Here is a 20,453-nt window from a genome sequence, read left to right as displayed (position 1 = left end):
GCTTGCCAGAGATGTAACAATTTACGATGTGCGAATAAAAAACACATATATTTACTGTAAGTAACTGGGCCCATCGAGTAAACATAAAATTAATCTCCAAACGGAATAGCTGGTGTTAATGCTGTGCCATTCGGGCTGATACTGTTTCACGGAGCCTTTTAACAGTTGGAATTAGAAACGTAGAATCTGATTGGTTGATTTTTGTGTATCCCTTGACATTGACCAATCAGCTTTGTTGGCAGATTCAGGTGGTAAATCCTGATCCTGCCTCTGACTGTAACACGGCCCAGAGCGCTCTGCTCTACCTCGTAGTGTATTTTTTTTCTAGCCCCGTTCCCTTTCACCGTTCCGCCATTAAAGCCCGGCAGCTTGCTGTTTGGGAATCGGGAAAAGGATAAAAATGATTTGAAGCGTCAAAGCAGACGGGCGAGGGACGGGACTAGGGGGGGTTCTTGCTCCGCGTCATATATGGACCTACAACTGCCAACTAAACGGCGCACCAAAGAAGTAAATATGCGGTTAGTGTCGGCCAAGTGAGAGAAGCCTGAGTTCGGATTGGAGTGGGTTTCTCTGGTCTGGGGGGGGAGCTCGGGGAAGCTCAGTTTGTTTTGGCTACGCTGGGAAACTGAGGAGTGTAAACACAGCAAAGCAAAGGTAAGGCTCTCAACGTTAGCCGACCTTCTTGTGGAGTTAATATGGGCCTCTCAAACGGTTATAGACAGAGAGGGGCAAAACATAATCCCGTATCGTTAGCGAGCAGCCAGCTAGCCTGGCTGTAACGTTAATGCCTGGCTGGCAACCCAACGAACGTAACGTTAGCTGAGTTGTCATGTAAGATAACAAACAGCTAGCTCGCTCTGTGGCTCTGTCAAAACGCGATATAACGTTAGTAGCTACTTTGTTTGTGAAGTAATGTTAGCTGTAACTGCAGACACGAGCAACTATTCGACTGCTCATTTGAGTTAAACTCACTCGTCTTGTTTATTTCCTAATCCCCGAGTGTATTAATTGTTCGCACGAAACAAACTCTTAGTCACAAGTGAACAGGTTGGACGTCATTAGCTAAGATGTTAAACATGGGCAAGGTTCTTGGTAACTTTGGCAACATAACATGCAGCTCTGGGGAATCGTGTCTCGCGTATGTGTTGAATGTCTCACGATGTGTTGGTAAACTTGGAGGCGTGGTGTAAACACAGTACAACCAACTCTTAATCTGCGTTCCCACAGCGAGATAACGTAACTTTATTTTTAGAGCTTTTGTCTCGTAATAATGTCCAAAATGTAACAGGGGCACATGTGGTTTGGATCATTCAGTTTCATTGGTAACGGGCTTTGGGGCGAATTCAATTTCAGTGCATCAGTGTCTTAACCAGTCACGCGCCTCCCTGCTAGGTGTCTGGTTTCATATGTCCTTGTCTCCTGTTACTCTGCTCGGTTGTAGGACACATTTGCCCGGTGTGTGTAACTTACTGTATGTGTTTAAAGCCAGTGAGGTTTTAGTAAAAGCGTGGAGCTTCAGTGTTGCAACAAGCTCCATCTTCAGTCCTGGCACTTTGCTTTGTGGGCATGATTTTTGTAAGCCTGTGACAGTAAAATGACCCAACAGAGTGGCACAGCTGGCTGCATTGTTGGAAAGACTTACTGCTAAAAACCTGGAAAGTTAAGCACCATATTTGACCAGTTTAAGCGCAAAAGCATTTATCTCCTTTCTCACTCTCTCACCTTTTCAGGAGTGTTTTCCTTTTTCAATTATGTAGTGTAGTCAAGTTCAATGTTTCTTTGGCATGTCATCAAAGTGTTCTCCTAAAATGCCCTCTCTTCGTTTGTACTCTAGTTTACTGCTTGCTGTGTGATCTCCTTAAGAGTGGATCTGCCGAGCGGAGCACCCCTCTGAACAGCACGAAGCCTCCTTCGGTGGCGGTGCGACGATGACCGAGCTGGTTGCCAAGTGGGCCTGTGAATACTGCACATACGAGAACTGGCCATCAGCCATCAAGTGCACCATGTGCCGCGCTCAGAGGCCCAGTGGGGGTGCCATCATTACTGAGGAGCCCTTCAAGAGTAGCCCTTCTCTGGATGCCAGTCTGCACCAATGGGACCCTGCAGGCCTCAGCAACAGCCCAACCCAGGGGGGCTCTAGCTTACTTATTTGTCCAGACTCCAGTGCCCGACCCCGTGTCCGCATTGCTGATGTACCTGAGACTAGTAGCAAGTGGTCATGCCACATGTGCACCTACCTGAACTGGCCTCGGGCCATCCGTTGCACCCAGTGCCTGTGCCAGAGGCAACAGGCTCAACAACAACAGCATGGGCAACATGCAACCCATCAAGGACATCATACCCAGCAGCCACGCAGCCCCACAGAATCGCCCCAGACCTCAGGCTCTGGATGCCGCCCTGCTCCCCCGGCCACCACCACAGACCCTTGTGAGGAATATAATGACCGCAACAGGCTCAACACACATGCACAGCACTGGACCTGCACTGCCTGCACTTACGAGAACTGGGCCAAGGCACTCAAATGCGTGGTTTGCGACCACCCCAGGCCAAATAGTCTGCTAGCTGAACCCATCGAACTGGCATCAGAGCCTGAGAGCCAACAGCCTTCCTCAAAACTTAATGAACAGGACAGGGACAACAGGAGGGGTGTTGTTGGGCATGTGGTTGGGCAAGGAGTTGGGAGTGTGGTAGGTGGGCTGGGGGGTTGTAGCAGCAGCCAGAGGAGATCACCCCCGACCTCAAAACGGGAGTCAGAGGTGAACATGGACTTTCAGAGGATTGAACTGGCATCAGGGGCTGGGATTGGAAGCAAAGAGGAGCTGGAGGTGGATTTCAAAAAACTGAAGCAGATTAAGAACAGGATGAGAAGGACTGATTGGCTGTTCCTCAATGCCTGTGTTGGTGAGTGTAAAGCATATATAATTTTATTGAAGTGTATTCAACCTGTTATGAGGTCAGCAATGACTCAACTGTATAAGGTAAGGCAGGCCAATCAAGAAATTGGTTACTGTGAAATGGGAATTCCCAGAATTTGTTTGAACAAATAAAATGGATTTACCATTTGCAATTAGGACTGAATGACGTTTCAAAAAAATCACACTGCAATTATTTTGACGAATATTGCAATTTCAGAGTAACAATTTTATTGGAAATGGTCATTTATGCATTTCATTTTCACTGCAAAAAAAATGATATTTTTGCTGGGGTCTGTACCAAATGGTGATGTTCCCTTACATATGGAGAATATGATTTGTAGGCTGGTTCATCTAATTTTACCCAAAATCGCAACTCCTGTGATTTGGATAGTGCATGTGGCCGTAAAGTGACTTAGATAATATTTTGATTAATCGTTCAGCCCTGCTTGATCCATATTTATACAGTGAAGTCCAGTTGATTCTGATTTGTGTCCTACTGGTACTTGCGCTTAGAAATTCCCTGCTTTCAGCTCGTGTAAAACTTCTCTACACAAACAGCAAGTGTCCGGCCACCCACACTGTAGACTGGTGAATGTGGAGTGGGAGGGAGGACGACCATTTTAAGCACAACTAGTGACTGCTTTTTTCCCCATCTCTCACACCACTATCTCACTCTTTCTTTGCCTTCACCATGGCTCTGTAGAGTTTGTTCAGCACACCCACTCAACCTCCAGTGTTTTTCCCTATCTGTGTTTGTGACAGACAGTTCTTCTCTGTTACACTGACAGCTCAAATTTGACAGCCACACATATATTTAGTATCCCAATGAAACCCTTGTAGTGAATAATAGTCGGACGCTATTTCATGGTGCTACGTACATTCCTCAAAGCAAAGGAATCATCGAGTCTGAATGTCAGAGAAACATCACTGTAGTTAGTTTGCTTCTGGTCCTACACTGGGTCTCTTACTGCATGTGACATGGTGAATTCCCTCATGTCTGTGTGGCTTGTCCCCTTGGGAGTAAGTCTCGTCTGGGCAGAGTGTCTGATGCGAGTGGGTGTAATTTCTTCTAGCATATTCAAGTGAAAACTCTCCTTATCTAATCAGAAATGTCCCTTCTCCATTGTCCCTTGAAGGAAATGAAATCCAAGCTGTGTGCAAAATCACTCCCTGTTTGCCACCAAATTCATTCCATGTACTTAATGTTGTAAACATTTTTAGGTCTGCCGCAAACGATTATTTTCAGGTGCGATATCCCCCTATTGTTTCCTCGATTAAGTGATTAATCATTTGGTCTTGGGAAAAATGCCTATTACATTTTCCCAGAGCACAACTACACATATGCATAGTATTTTTTTTTCTGACCAACAGTCCAAAACCCACAAATAGTCAGTTTACTGTCATAGAAAACCAAGCAGCTAATAATCACATTTCAGGAGCTGGAAGCAGAAAATGTTTGCCATTTTTGCTTGATAAATTACTTTTCTTGTTGCCTATTTTGTTACCAATTAATTGATTGTTTCAGCTGTAGAAGTTTTATTTGAGTGTCTCATTATTTGTCCTCAAATATTCCCACAATGGAACACAGATGTAGTGTCCATAGTTTTCACACTACTTTTTGCTAATAAAGCCATTACACCATGCTTTGCCTTTGTTTCAGAGACAGCAGACATGCAAGCTACACTAATGCCTCACCACATCTGTCAGCCTTGACACAAGATGATGATGATTCCCAAGTATTTGATAACCCAATTCAATGCATACTGTATATTAAACGTCCTAGTTGTGATTATGGAGGAAATAGCGAGTGAGTGAAGAGGTGTGACCCAGCTGCAGTCTCTCAGGACATAGAGGTTTCATAGCCCTGTTGTGTTGAGGAGAGGTGTGTCATTCTGTCCTGTGTTGCGAGGGAGGTTTCCCAGCCACTGACGTGTCGACATCAGTGTTAGTAAACAGTGGCCTCAAAGATCAGATAGATGCTCTGGCTTCCAAAGGGACCCGCTGCACTAAAAATAGCATGACCCATGCAACAGAAGTCAGAAATCTTGGGCAACAGCAATGACCTTCGCCCCGCAGTGCGGATGACCTGAGACAAACTCCTTAAACTCAACTGACATTGCTTACATATGTGCTTTTCCTCGCTGTGTGGTTACACAGGTGGAGGAAAAGCTCTGGTGATGCATGGCACTAGTCTATTCAGGTTTCTCAGTAAGAGATGTCACACACACACACACACACACACACACACACACACACACACACACACAGTACCAATGTAGTTGCATTTAACACCTGTGCATGTCTCACATGAAACTATATAGTCTTCTTGTTTTAGCAGCTTTAAAGGCTGTGTATCACATAGTAATTGGGACTGGGTTCAGTGCCTATAACGTCCATCTTCACAACTAATGTGTCAGATTCATCCCTCAATACTCATTTTCTAAAACACTTCTACCAACGGGGTGAGATAATTTCACTTGTCCCCAGTGCAGGTGAGTGATTGCTACACCATTATGTAGAAACTTATCCTGTCAAAAAATGTTGCAGAATTAAGGTACAATCTACACCGTAGAATCAAAACAGTTTGTATTGGAAACTGATGAAATAATCTCACCATATGAGGACATTATTCTTTTAAATTAATTAAAAGTCAAATGACTAAGTGACAAGCTTTTGCAGTCTGGGGAAAAATAAGGAAGATGAAGATTTTGTTGTGAGAAAGACATAGGAAGCTGCATGGTTTACCTTGTTTCTGTTGGCCAATTTTAAATCCTAATTGGTGGACATGCTTGGTGTTATTCTTGTCAGAATATACATATGGAGCAGCAAAGAAAACTCAAATTATGTTGTACTTCCCAAATGTACCAATTACAAATAGACTTTTAAAGAGCTAATATTTGTCTGAGGGCTGCTGTTCATTTGATAGAGATGACCATTATCCACATTACTGAAAGAAAAGAGCATGTACTGTGTGGAGGAAAAAGACCAGCATCACTTAGCCTGATCCATTCTGTCTCATCAGTCTGTCGTGTACGCCTCTTTGCGTTTTTGCACCTTTTGTGTTCTCTAAAGGATCTGTGGGTACAGTACTGACTGCAGGGCTACAGGCACGCCCACACTAATGGAGTGTTTTGTGGAAAGTGGTTGCGATCCCTCTCTATCACACTGTGCTGCTATTGTGTAGTTTCTCTCCTCATCTCTCACAGTGTTAGCCAGCTCCACATGGCACAGCGAGTCCTTCCACCCACTCCATGTCTCTCTCGCTCTCGCTCACACACAGATTATGCAGCTGGGCATTGTGTGTGGTCCTTTGACGTGAGAACAAAAGCTCGACGGTGTTTAATGCTGTCAAACGTACGAGAGAATACTACATGGGCATTTACTGTGTATGCTAGAAATGGAAAGAGACATTTTGTGCAGCTGTGTAACACTGGAATTACTTTACTCTTTGAGGTTCGATTTTATTGTATTCTGTCATAATAACACACTTGTGTAAATAGTTTATTCTCTTTCAGCAGCAAATAACTTCATCTCGCCGTGTTGCTGCTTTGATCATAGTAACAGAGGCTTGCCTAAAACAGAAAACTTGTCTCGTGTCAAGCCGATCGTACAGCCATCCACATTTCATTCTTAGTCGACTTTTCTCAGTGTTTGTGCTATTGCTTTGGTTTAGGAGTTGGACTAAAAATATCCCCATCCTCTAGTCTCTCAGGACTTGTTCGCCATTGTACACAAACTACATGCACAACACCTAACCCTGTTTCACTCCTGACTACGGTAAAACACAGAATAGACCTAATATGGTTCAGTCCTGAGTATCAGATGTGTCTGAGTACATGGACAAAATATTCAGTTATCAGTATATAACATCCAGTGTATGTACAAAGGAAAGGTTTTAGTGATGGATCACTATAATGATAACCTACGTAGCACAAGAACTTGAAAGCAAAAGACTGGACTGTGGTGCGTTTTGTGCTTCTATAGTCGACTGTCTTGGTGCATAGGCCAGGAATTGAGTTTGTGTGCTGGTGGTTGACATGAATTACTTCTGTCAGATAGTAATATTTGCACTTACTGCCAAAAAAGAAAAGAAAAGCAAAGACCTGCATCTGTCCGATCAAACAACCCTACAACCCACACGCTAAGATCCAAGCCTGAGGATAAAGAAGGGAAAAAAATAACTGACAGATTACAATGGGCCCCCTATTGTCTTTTCCCCTTGACTTCAAAGTCAGTGAAGTCTAGAAGCTGTTAGAGCTGTGACAGAGATGAAACACATTCAGATCTCTAGTATTTTACACTTTTTGGTTGAGCACAGAATGTACTCTACGCAAGGTTGTGCAGAAGATAAGTCCTTTTTGTTTTTGTATCCATTGTGCACAGTCATTTTTAACCACAGTGATCAACATGTTCACCAGCTCATGATCTGTCATTTGCTGCATTAAACCCACAAAAACTGATACACTGATAAACTCAAGGTTTACTTCTCAGAGCCTTCATTTAATATATATAATATAATATATAATTGCATTCTGATGCTTTAAAAAAAAAGTAATGCACTTTAAAATATTAGACCTTGTGTTGATTCTCATTAAAACTAAATGTTATTTTTATGCAAAATGTACACTGCCTAATTTCCTCTACTATGGTAAATGTCATCTGTGTAAAATATCACAAGAAAAAGTCTTCACTTTAAAACATCGTCTGCATGGACTTTTTATTAATGTGACCTTTTCCCCTCTCCCTCTTTGTCTGAAAGGTGTTGTGGAAGGCGACCTGGCAGCCGTGGAGGCCTACAAGTCATCGGGAGGTGACATCGCACGACAGCTAACATCAGACGAGGTGCGCTTATTAAATCGGCCTTCAGCGTTTGATGATGGTTTCACGCTGGTTCACCTCGCCATCCGCTTCCAGAGACAGGACATGCTGGCTGTGTTACTAACAGAGGTCAGTTCAGACTACCAGATGGTTGCTCTTTCAGGAATCACCTGTCCCAGGTATTGGCCGAAGGAGGTGTATCTAATTCTGTTTACACTGTGACCACACACTAGACTTTACCACTTCAAACATATAAGATCATGGGACATCATAGATCAGTGTGGATCATTTTGTGCAAAAAATGCTAATTTTAAGCCCTTTCTCAGTCATTAGCCATGCTACATCATTCAAATTTTTCTCTCATGCTTCCACTCCACCTGTATAGCGAAAGAAGTTAAACATAAATTAGATGAGGCTAAACATGCAGAGAGCTTTAGACAATGCATAACCCATTTTTGTTTAAGGAACAAGGCTTGCATCAAGGGAAGAAAATTAAATTGGCTGACCTGATCTCCTAGCAATGCACTTAAATCATACTAATTTTTATTAAGAATATGAGCATATCTACACAGCGTGATTCTTATGGTAACTATTAGCAGGATACTAGAAACTGAATTATGAAAATTGGAAAGTCTCTGGTGGAAATTACTTTTTTTTATTTTCATCAGAGATAAAATGATGCTTTTTCTTGTGAAGTCTCCTAATCTCAACATCCAATGAGATCAGCCAGGAGGAATCAGAAGAGAAAAGGTTTTGTAGAGAGAAAGGGGATCGGTATTCAGCGACACTCCTCCTGCTCTTTCTCTCTGTGCTTGCAGGAGGTCAGATTTAAAAAAAAGCCACAGAGCATGTAATAAGTTCACCTCCTGGTCTTCAATGTGATGGTTCTGTATTAGTAATTATCGTATGTCGTTAGTGATTTTTATATCCGGTGTGTTGTTTCCCTTATGTCTGTGTTTGTGTCCGCAGCATGCATGTGCTGAGTTTGATTGCAGCTCGCTTACCGTCAGCACTGTGATCCCAGATTATCTGTACACACACCTCTCCTCCCACACTCTGCCACTGTCCCAGTTTCTTTTCAGAGGGGGTCAGTGAGTAACCGCTGGATCATGCCTCAAAAAGGCTTCAAAGCTGACAACGGCTTGAACAAACACAAAAACATTTATTTTCCTCCTCCTCTCCTAGAGGCACTTTACTGTAGATTAGATTAGTGAAAGTAAAATGAGCTCAGATCACAGAGTCGCCAATGTAAACACACAAAAAGTAATGGCTTTTGTAAGTATTCAGACTCCAACTATGCTGGAAAAATAATTTCGCATAGAGCTGTGTTGTTCTTGCTGTGTATGTGCAAAATTCATATTCAGCAGTCATCACTAGCCAAAACAAACAAAACAAAACGTTTCCAGTCATGTTGAAAGAATTTTTTTTAAATGGTATCGCCAGAAATTACACCCTTCTTCAGATTCACTTGTAGATAACATCTTAGGTTAAATTATTCCTCATGTTGGCCAATATACATACATGTACTTATATACATATGTATATGCAGCTAAACTGCTTTGAAAGCTGCTTTCCAGTTAACACGGCTATATTTTTACTTTACTGGTTTTTACTGGTTACATGTGGAAAAACGACCTTCTGCAATTGTTAGAAGTGCTCTTGCTCAGTTCTCAGCCTCTGTCTCACAGACTGTCTGTATATTTAGATTATGCTTCCTTCCCTTTATCCTTTCCTCTCCGCAGGTGTCCCAACAGGCAGCCAAGTGTATTCCAGCCATGGTGTGTCCTGAGCTAACGGAGCAGATCCGTCGTGAGGTGGCGGCCTCTCTTCACCAGCGCAAGGGAGACTTCACCTGCTATTTCCTTACTGACTTGGTGACCTTCACCCTGCCAGCAGGTTGGCACCTCATCAGCAAACAAACATGCAAATATAACCAACATACATAGACGTAACTAGAAAAACAACTGTGCACTCACAAATTCATGACATTCATATCATAACATGAATTCCTGTAGCTATCAAAGTGTACTTTCTGTCTTTTGTATAAGGGGAACTCTGTAGCTGAAGAAGCCCAGTCTAACCATCCCCTCTGGCTTTCCAAGCGTGTGATAGAATGCTTGTTTTGTTTACTTGTGGCATATGAAATTGCTTGTTGTTTGGATGCTGGAGGGACATAATGCTACGGTTGTCTGTCTCCAACTGCCAGAAGACAGAGGCTACCTCTGGCTCACTGTTTGAGTATTGTTCTTGCATACTGAGTATACCATCCCGCCAACGATGGATGTCTCTTGTTCGTAACAAAGCTATATTTAGCATTTTTTTTGCCAATGTCTCTGTAAAATTGCATGCATTCAGTGCTAATTCTGCTGTATTTCATTGTGTGAAATCGCTATTATGGTTCAGTTTGTTGCTGGTAGCTAAGCTAAGGATTTTTGTTATGCAGTGTTTTCAGGACAATGCAGAGCTTGGCTTCGGGCCACTTTAGAAAGCCATTCTGTTCTGTTTCACAAAGTCAATGCATTCATTTATTTTAGCTAAAGAATAAGCTACTGTGTTGACAAGAGCTCCAAGCATGCAGTGAAAGCCAGTAGCTGTTGTGGAAAGAACAAAACACGATGGCTTGAGTTGAAATGAGCCACAACTGAAAATTTTTGTAGTTGTCCTTCTGGGTTATGTCAGTTAAGTATTATCGCTAATTTAAGTTGAGATTAATGTGTTCATCAAATAAAATGTGAATAAAAGACTTCACCTGTGTCTTCTCCTAAGAAGCCCCTTTTTCCTCCTTTTTGATTTGTTGTTTCAGACATCGAGGACTTGCCTCCCGCGGTTCAGGAAAAACTGTTTGATGAGGTTCTGGACCGAGACGTACAAAAAGGTGAAATATTTACTCTATCAACTTCATGACTTTGTGTTGCAGTAACACCTATCACATGCTGTGCTTACATATAGATTCAGTTGCTTTGAGAGAGAGAGCGAAGCCAGATCCAAGATGAAAACGATGGTCTGGTGGCTTGGCAAACAGAGGGAGCCCCCTCACAAACTGTATACTATAACGGGAAGGCTGCCGAGTACTGGCAGTGTTATATTACTTGTATTTTCCCTCTTGCCAACACAGTGTTTTGCCTGCTTGCTTGTCTCTCTGCCAGGCGATCTGTCTTTATCGTGTGTACCAGTTGCATCTCTCCTAATCAGCCTAATTGAGTTTTAGGGATTTCTCTGATCCCCATTGAATGATTGTACTTCCTCTCAGCCCACACACGCACACAGAAATATAAACACACATTTGAAAGGCATCACTCCTCTGCAAACACTTTCTTTCTTTGGCGTCCTGCTTTTTTTGTGTGTCAAATGGTAACCACTATAGGTTCACAGAGAGGCAGAAACCCTTATTTCACCTTCAGGGTCCTTTCTGGGTATGTTTGCTCGTACTTTAATAACAAGTTTTGGCAGAGACATGAAATGTCCAATTGAACCGAAAACCTTGTCTCCTTTTTCAGGGATTAAGAAAGGGTCAGTTAACACTGCTTAAAACCTGATTACTTGGCTCTACCACATTTCTTAAGGGTGCATGGTGTGTGTGCATTTGCAGGGAAATGAACAGGACATGGAGTGTATCATAGTTGCAATGCAGAATAATGAAAGGAAAGATCATTGCTAGAAGCCTTACGCAGTTGTGTCCACAATAATTCAATACTTAGTCTGATTTAAGTGGAACAAAAACCATATTGATCTTGTTACTTTGTTTTTGTTTTCATAAACTAAAAAGCTCAACTACTAAATCAATCCATTTCCAGTGATAAAAAGTAATTTGTAAATTTCAAACACATGGTCAGAATAATACGATAACTCCACTGCAGAGCCATTTGTCTCACTGCATTGCCAGTCCAAATGCTCCAACCCTCCATTAGGTCTATTAAAGTTGTTTCATCATATCATTAAAAGGTTTCAGTTTACATATGAATGTAAATACATTCAAATACACCAGCACTGGTACAAAAATATGATAGAGGGAAGGGTGAAAATCTGATAACTGCCGATGTACAGTCAGTTAAACTCACCAGTCAAAGTCGACTTCAAAGCATTCAGCCATCACAGGCATCCACTAGAATTTTATAAACAACATGCTTTCTTGTTTCATGTCGGGCTGTGATTGGCCAGTTGCGTCATCCCAACACAGAAGACAAAATTAGATAGTGTTGTGTCTGTTCAGCTGCAAGCATCAGTTCAGCTAGAAGAAACCGAGCAGCATTTTCCCGTGTGACATTTTTATATTTAAGGATTGTTTTTTGCACTTTGCAACATGTTTCTGCCAGAAAAATTAGCACGTAGAGTAAGACTTGTCTGTATATCGTATATCTTATCTGGTTTCCTGCTGTAACCCGACTTCCCGCTGTCATCCGGTTTTGTGGTGTACATAAAGACGTCGGTATGTCAAATCTATTCTGACAGGTGTGAGTAGTCATTAACATTCTCCCAAGCAGTCCTTTCAAATGCCATCACCAGTCTTGCAACACCATGGCCTCTAAACAACTCTCGACCCCCCACACTTGCATTTCTTAGCAGAATGTGTTCTCTTGAGGTAGAAATAAAACACTGCATGGTTTTGCAGAGATACAGCACTAAACTTTTTGTCCCTCCCCTCTTGTTCAGAACTCGAAGAGGAGTCTCCCATCATCAACTGGTCCCTGGAGCTCGGCACTAGGTTGGACAGTCGACTGTATGCCCTGTGGAACCGCACGGCCGGAGACTGTCTCCTCGACTCCGTGCTGCAGGCCACGTGGGGCATCTACGACAAGGACTCAGTGCTCCGCAAGACCCTCCACGACAGCCTGCACGACTGTTCTCACTGGTAAGGACTGCAGACAGGGGACTAGGAGTACAGATTACAGTGTGTGATAGTTTTTTAAAACACAGCCTGTGAACAGTATAGCATGCTCATTTGCATGTTATCAGGCATATTCAAACTGTTTCAGCAGACTGAATTACATAATTCACCACACATACATTTGGACAACAGGGTGAATATACTGTATTTTTCCATACGAATGACAGGCGCGTTTTACAAAATATTGACCATTGCAATATTAGGTTCAAATACAAAGCATTCACATGTCTTCCATGTTTATCCTTAAGCTTAAAACATTTAGCCAACTTTTACACAAAAATGCTTAGAAAAAGTGAGCAGGTTCAGTTTGCTCAAGGACACAGAAACAGCTAAACCTTGACATTTAGTAATCTCAAGCTGTATTTTATTTAACTTTAGCATCACATGACTGTTGGAAATTGGGACTCGTGGTTTAGAGCAGGGGTCATCAACTACATTTGTTCAAGGGCCAGACACTGTGGGGGCCAGAAATGTACATTTATTCAGGCCTATTGTTAGTATTTTCACATTCTTACAAATTGTTATTTTTTATTAGCCTTGATCAGTGTGAACAGACTTATAAAAATATTTATAATCCATAATGACAACTAGTTAATTGACTAGAAAAGACTCTCAGGCCTCCTTGGTGTAGGTCAGTGGGCAGTCAGCGCTCAATGCAAAACCCACAGTTCAGCTACCAATGAATGAGTCCCTGGTACCCTGCTGTCGGCTCCAGGGAATGGCCAGCCAGGGAGCCAAGTGGTTTGATGGTGGGTCCATGGAGTAAAGAGGATAGAGCTGAAGACTAATCTGATTATGTACAATGGGTGAATATTGCCAGGGGTTGGCAGGCTAACTGACAATCACTCTCAGGACGGACTGCTTCTTCCACTATTGAGTACAATTGGATGCAAGCATTTTCTGAATTCATTATTACACTGCGGGCCAGATGTGGCCCATTAGCCGCCAGTTGACAATCAGTGGTTTAGAGGTTGGAATTTATACTCAGAATCCAAAGTTTGGATTGTCAGTTCATACAGAGACTTTGATCTGGAAATGAGAGGCTTAGGGCTGTAAACCAGTTTGAAAAGACATTTTAGGGGAGATTAATAAACTCTTACTCAAGTGTACAGTTGGGAGTGCTGAAAGAATTTAAGGTCTGAGACTGAACATGAACATAACAGCCCAGTGTGACTCATGTCTATTTCTAAGAAACTGTGGGTTTGTCAGTGAGAAAATTACTGTTTAGATATAATGCATAATTGCCATCCACAACAGAGATGGAGGAATGCAGTGAACAGCAGTCACGTGCCTTTCTGCACAGAGGTCAAAGAATGTCGTACTGTATGTGTGCGCGTTTGTGTGTGATCTGCAGGTTTTACACGCGCTGGAAGGAGTGGGAGTCGTGGTACTCGCAGAGCTTCGGCCTGCATTTCTCGCTCCGAGAGGAGCAGTGGCAGGAAGACTGGGCTTTCATCCTTTCCCTGGCCAGTCAGGTACATGCCACAAAAAAAGCAATCACACACATTAACATGGAGGGCGGGCGCTCTGTGTGCTTAAAATGTGACACACTAATGATGTATGAATTATGCAAGAAGCTTTACTGCTCTTACAGCAGTTCACTTAATCTGTAATGCTCTCTGAAAGTGCATCCTGTCTGTCATCAGCACTTCTCACTGCTCTGCGTGACCACATAGACAAAGTATTTGGGCGGATTGTTATTCTATCTGTTATTATGTGGGTGTGAAAGTGCAGTAATTCTGTTTTATGTTTCAACACTTGGAGTATGCTGGGGTAACTTGGCAGGGGGAATGTACAGTATTCCCTGCTTTGTAGTTTCACCGGCCTCGCCTTTCTAACTGCTCTTTCCCTTCGTGTGTTGTTTTTCTTTTGCAGCCAGGATCCAGCTTGGAGCAGACCCACATTTTTGTTCTTGCACACATACTTCGTAGGCCTATTATCGTCTACGGAGTGAAGTATTACAAAAGTTTCCGTGGCGAAACACTCGGGTACACCCGTTTTCAAGGTGAGCAGTTATTTGACCGTTCGCACTCGTGTTTTGGCCAAACATCCTAAAATGTGGAGTGCAGCTCCATTCCAGTGGGCGCTGAAGGACTGGACTTCCTTTGTGAAATAGCTCCAGCCTACATGTAGTCTGCATAGCTGACATAGCTGACATAACTGCCCCTCTGTTCTGTCAGTAATTGCTATTTACAACATGTATCAGTCTGGTGTCTTTCATTTAAGGGGTATTTTAGTGCTGTGTGTCTCAAAATAACACAAAGAACATAACAAAAACACCCCCGTCTGTCATAGGAGCACATTTAGAAGTGCACTATGATGCTGGGAAGTGTTCCCCCCACACACACCCAGATACATTTGAACATATGTAAACCATCAGAACCCCGAATCAAACAATCCTGCCAGTGTGGAGAGTGGGGTCTACGTTTACGGCCAGCAGTAAAACAGCCTGGCTTCAGTTTGTCTGCTGAGTGATGCTGTACAGGCGATGATGAAAGTGCTCTGTAATGGCCAAACGCTTGTGGTAAAGCCTGCCTGATGGACCCGTGATTTACCGTTGCCAGGAGCGAATGTAAAACACACAGAAGGAGGCGTGCATATGGGCGCCTATAGCGAAGGGAGGGGAGCTCAGTTTAAAGTGGTGACCAAGTGAACCCAGTAAAAACACAGTGGTTACTGGGAGAGGAGAATACTGAGCAGAGGCTGGTGTCGGTTACAGAGAGGTTCATGAGGTGTGAGAGCTGCTTTGTGCATTATGGAACATGAGTCACGAATACTGTCTGCATGGTTTTCTGCATTGTTTTCTGAGTAACCACCAGTATCTCATTCTGGAGTTAACGGTGACAGTGTGTTGGGTCTCCAGGGGTGGACTGTACCTGAACACTGAAGTACTTCGTCATCTATTTGAGAAGCTCCATTTCCTGTTACGTTATAGTTTTACATATGAACAGTTACTTAAAATAGTTAAAATCAGCTCCTTCTTAACCAGCTACAAAATTAAAATGCTTATACATGTACACAATCCTATAAAGTATCAGGGGCAATTTAGCTGAACAATGAGTACTTTTAATACTATAAACATATTTTGCAGGTAATACTTTTGTTCTTTTACCTAAGATTTTGAGTGCAGCACTTACATTACATGTTATAGGAATATTTTTACACTGTGCTATTCCTGTTTTTACTAATGTAAAGAAGGATATGAAAACTTGTTCCTTAACTGGACATTTCTTCCTCTTTATGTTTCCTCCAAATTGACTTGAAACTTTACAAGACATTTATATTTCCTGTCTGTGTGGGCCTCAAAACTTGTATCGCTTCAATTACAGTCTGTTATTCACTTTATTATCATAACAACAGGTGGAGAAGGAATAAAGTTTTATTCATGCAGGGAAAACAAAACTACTTAGATTAAGTGTATTAAGTTTGGTCTCTAAAACCAGGAACAACATTAACACATTTCCCCCCTAAACAAAGCGTCCAAAAAACCTACAGCAGTTAATTACGCTGTCCTCAGAATGAGTAATGTGGTGTATTGTATTAGGAGCAATGCTAAAGTTGTCTGTTGTTCCCTTTGAGAGTTTGTTTTATTACACTTAACTGTGAAAGCACCAAAACGCCTGAAGACCAAGGAGGGAGCTCTGAATCTGGTCAGAACAAATGCAAAAACAATGTTTTAGAAGTGGTGATTGATGCTCATGAAGCTTCTGTTAGTTCCACCACCTTGAGAGATGAATTCATTCTGATTCAGGGCGTGTAAAGTGATGTTACGCTTTCTTATTATTTACTCTCCATAGTTAAAATCACTGTCTGTATTTCAGCACCAGGTTGTGTGTAATGACAACAGTCAAACGATATGTTGCGCAACAAAGATGACCACATACCATACAGTGAATGGTGGACATTACTCTTACGTTCACCCCCTCTGCTTTGTAAATGAGCCTTTTCACAAAGATTGAATGTATTCTTTGGAAATGATTGAATTGGCTTTGTCTCCTTCCTCCTCGCCTACCTCTAGGTGTGTACTTGCCCCTTCTGTGGGAGCAGAGTTTCTGCTGGAAGAGCCCCATCGCTCTGGGCTACACGAGGGGCCACTTCTCAGCGCTGGTGGCCATGGAGAACGATGGCTTCGACAATCGCGGCGCGGGCGCCAACCTCAACACGGACGATGACGTGACGGTCACTTTCCTGCCGCTGGTCGACAGCGAGAGGAAGCTGCTTCACATTCACTTCCTCTCAGCGCAGGAAGTAAGGAGATTGAGCTTCTGATTGATGTTTTTTGCTCTGGGCTTGAAATCTCCTCTCTGTGTGAGCACTGTTGATATCCTGAGTGTAGACTAGTGAATGGCTCCCTCTGATGGCCATATTTGTTTCTCCCTGTCCCTCAGATGGGTAATGAAGAGCAACAGGAGAAGCTGCTGCGGGAGTGGTTGGACTGCTGCGTGACTGAGGGCGGGGTCCTGGTGGCTCTTCAGAAAAGCTCCCGCCGCCGCAACCACCCACTCGTCACCCAGATGGTTGAGAAGTGGCTGGACGGCTACCGGCAGATCCGCCCCTGCGCCTCTTTGTCTGACGGCGAGGAGGAGGAGGACGACGACGATGAGTGACAAAACTGAAGCGGGGGGAGGGTAAGAGGGGTCTGCAGGGTGGGCAGCACTCCTCCCCTCCCTCCTCTCTCTTGCAGTTTTTCTTCATGTTCGTTTTTCCTTTCCTGGCACGGACAAACTGTGAAAGCCTTCAGGAGAGGAGCGAGAACCACAAGCCCCCCACCCACCTTCCACCTCTGACAGAAGACACTGCTGCTCTTCTAGCACATGCAGGCACTCGGATTTACACTCACAACACATTCAACACTTTACACGGACAAACGTGAGACTGGGAGTTTCGGGGAGAGAATAAAAGGTTTACGAATGCAATGATTTGTTTTGATTTTCAAATGTAAAGGAAAAAAGGAGTCTTTATCCATAGATGTAAATGCATGTGGTTGTATAAAAAAAAAGAGTATAAGGAAATATACCAGCATTGACTCAAATCAACACTTTATATCCATTCAGTGTGGGCACTGACAAAAGCACACTTCCAAATTGATCTTTTTGATGTTTTTCCAGTTGTAGAAGAGTTGGTTTCTTTGGCATTTTGTTTTTGAATGGGCAGGGACAAAGCCAATAAATATCGTTATCTTTAGACAACCAGAGTGTAATAATAAATTACTTTAATCCTTATTAATAAGCACTGCACATTTATTAAAACATTTCTATATAAATACAGTATCATTGCTTGAATTAAGGTCATATATGAAGCTCTTGAAAAGGGAGATTTTTCCCTTTAAAAGTTGAATCTACACTCATTAAGGTTTAGCACACAAACATTCATGTTGGATCTTTGGTTTACTTTTTTTTTTTTCAGACTGATTGAACTGAGAAGTCGTGTGTGTGTGTGCGCGCGCGTGTGTGATTTTTTTTGTCTCTGAACTTACTCTACATATTTATTGTTTGGAAACATATTTGAGCTTATAAGAGCTTTCTGTATATTTTTTTCTCCTTTTTTGTGGTTTTGTTAATTATTCTCTCAGTCTTGATGAAGACACGTTGCACAGAAACACTGTTGCTGTGAGGAAAGAACCAATCATGACCACCAGTGAAAAGTTTACTTAACGTCGTTGTGTGCGATCTAGTACCTCATCTGGATGCCTAAAATCTGGTGCTTTTTTGGGGGGTTGGGGCGGGGCGGGGCAGGTGTGGGAGTGAGACACATTCAATGTCGACATAAACCCAGAAGTCACTCTTGTCTCATCGTTGTTTCCTACTTCCTCTTTGTCCCCTTTCCCCCCCCCTTATAGCCTTTGTTGTCATGGTCACCCTCATGGTACATGTCAGTTCACCTCCTCTGTAACGCCTGTTTGTTGTCATTATGTGAAACCATCTTAAGTTTTTGATTAGGATCGTTGTAAGAGACTGCAACATATAAAACCAAAGCTGACAGAAAAAAAAGACAAAAAAACACGAGTTGTCGTTATTTTTTTTGCTGTGAATGTTTGCATTTTGTTTTTCCTTGCCATTGCGTACTGTAACCTCTTTCGTGTTTCATTCAAGTCATACACGTTTTTGAGCATCACCTGTATGTTGCTTTGTATTTATGCAATAGTTGCAGTTGTGACTATGATGGTTTGTGGATTTAGGCCTGAATTCACTATACAGAGTGTAACGCAAAGAACAGGCAAAATAAGGAAAAAATAAAATAAAGGAAAACCTTTTTGAATGTCCAACTAAACTGTTTCCTGTTTGATTATTAGTTATTCTGTTATTTGGTGTATCAGTTAATGTTGTGATTTCACATGTTTTTCCAGATTAGAAACATCACTTATCTTGATGCCACTAGATTTGTCTTTAAATATGACTTTTACTTTCACAGTAAGTAGTTAATTTAAACACAAGATACTTGTGCTCAAAAAGAGGATTCATTCTCAGTGAAGAACCTTGGAGCTCTAATCTGCCTCTATACCTGCCAAAGAGCAGTGATTCCTAACACGTCTCTGGGGGTCATCAGGTGGAAACCTCCCTTCAACAGTGTTTCGCCTACTTAGTCCCACTACACCTCCAGGAGGTTAGGCAGTGAACTCCGGCGTCCCAGAGTCACCCCCCCTAGTGCCAGTTCACACTGCTCCTACACAATCCAAACAGCACCGCCACGTTCAACTGACCCAGAGATGCTCCAGGTAGTGGCCAGTACCGATGCTACCATTTAACTATTGCTAATGCTACTGCTAACCGCTAGGAAGAACAGAAGAAGACAATACAGTTCCTATGCTACCATTTAGCTAATGTTATGTGCTAACCGCTACCTGCTAAGAGGAACAGAAGAAGACAATAACGCTAGATTCACCTATACTGTTAATGTTAATTGCTAGCTACCAATACTAACTGCTAAGATACTATCATACTCTCACCGCTTTAGCTATTGTTAGCTGCTACAATGCTACCACAGGCCTAGATGCCACATGTAACTGCCGATTGCCACACTACCATCATCTACCCCTGCCTCTCACCAACTGCACCAAGAAAAAGCGGGGTGGGAATACAAACCCTGGTTCGGGTAGGGGATAGAAAATAAAGAGGTAGAGTCAAAAGATGAAAGTAGGGATTGGATACAGACCCTTGTTCGGGTAGGGGGTGGAAAATTTAGAAGGTGCTGAAGGTGGAGGCCTAAACCGCAGACTAGATTTAACAGCCTCTTCTAACATTTCCTTCAAGAAGCAGCAAACCCTACCATTTCCTTCAAAAAGCAAACAGAGCAGGATAACAAACCCTAACATTTCCTTCAAGAAGCAGACAAAACAGGAAAACAACCAAAAAGATCAAAAAACAAGCCAACTCTGTGTCTTACCACGCAAACTCACCTGAACAGGCCGCATGGTCCCAAAGAGAGACTCTAGCTGGCCACACCCCCACCTTATCTAAACTTCCTGGTTCTCTTCCTATTGGCAGAGCGAGAAGATGGGGCGGGGAAAGCAGAGCAGAGGAGAGGTGTCTTGTTCAGACTTTAACCTCTTCTCTTGCCGGGTTAGGCATGCATGTCCTCTGCCTGCCCCCCCACTGTCCCTATTTCACCCCCCAACTACTATTATTTCTCCTGATCCATATCCACTGACTAGACCTAGCAGCCTCATCTGACATCTCCCTCACTGTCTTTCTTAAATTTTGCCCATGCACTCCCAGCTCCCTCAACAGTGAAACAGCTGACCCTGCAACAAAACCTCTACACCCCACTTCAACCGGACAGACCCTGGTCTTCCATCCCCTCTGCTCAGATTCTGTCTTTAAATCTGCATACTTAGT

General features: G+C 42.8%; 1 protein-coding gene across 1 annotated transcript; it reads left to right on the top strand.

The window, feature by feature from the left end:
• The first annotated feature begins 348 nt into the window (after positions 1 to 348).
• Positions 349 to 18,876, top strand: zranb1b (zinc finger, RAN-binding domain containing 1b). The gene is made up of 10 exons (XM_041947827.1): positions 349 to 654; positions 1,835 to 2,901; positions 7,675 to 7,862; positions 9,476 to 9,629; positions 10,537 to 10,608; positions 12,384 to 12,582; positions 13,973 to 14,093; positions 14,494 to 14,623; positions 16,637 to 16,866; positions 17,007 to 18,876. The coding sequence occupies exons 2-10, from the start codon at positions 1,929 to 1,931 to the stop codon at positions 17,223 to 17,225; spliced, it is 2,286 nt and encodes a 761-aa protein (XP_041803761.1). The 5' UTR covers positions 349 to 654; positions 1,835 to 1,928; the 3' UTR covers positions 17,226 to 18,876.
• The last annotated feature ends 1,577 nt before the right edge of the window (positions 18,877 to 20,453 follow it).

This window comes from Chelmon rostratus, chromosome 11 (assembly GCF_017976325.1).
Source record: "Chelmon rostratus isolate fCheRos1 chromosome 11, fCheRos1.pri, whole genome shotgun sequence".
NCBI classification, from domain to species: domain Eukaryota; kingdom Metazoa; phylum Chordata; class Actinopteri; order Chaetodontiformes; family Chaetodontidae; genus Chelmon; species Chelmon rostratus.
This window is presented reverse-complemented; position numbering and strand designations above follow the sequence as displayed.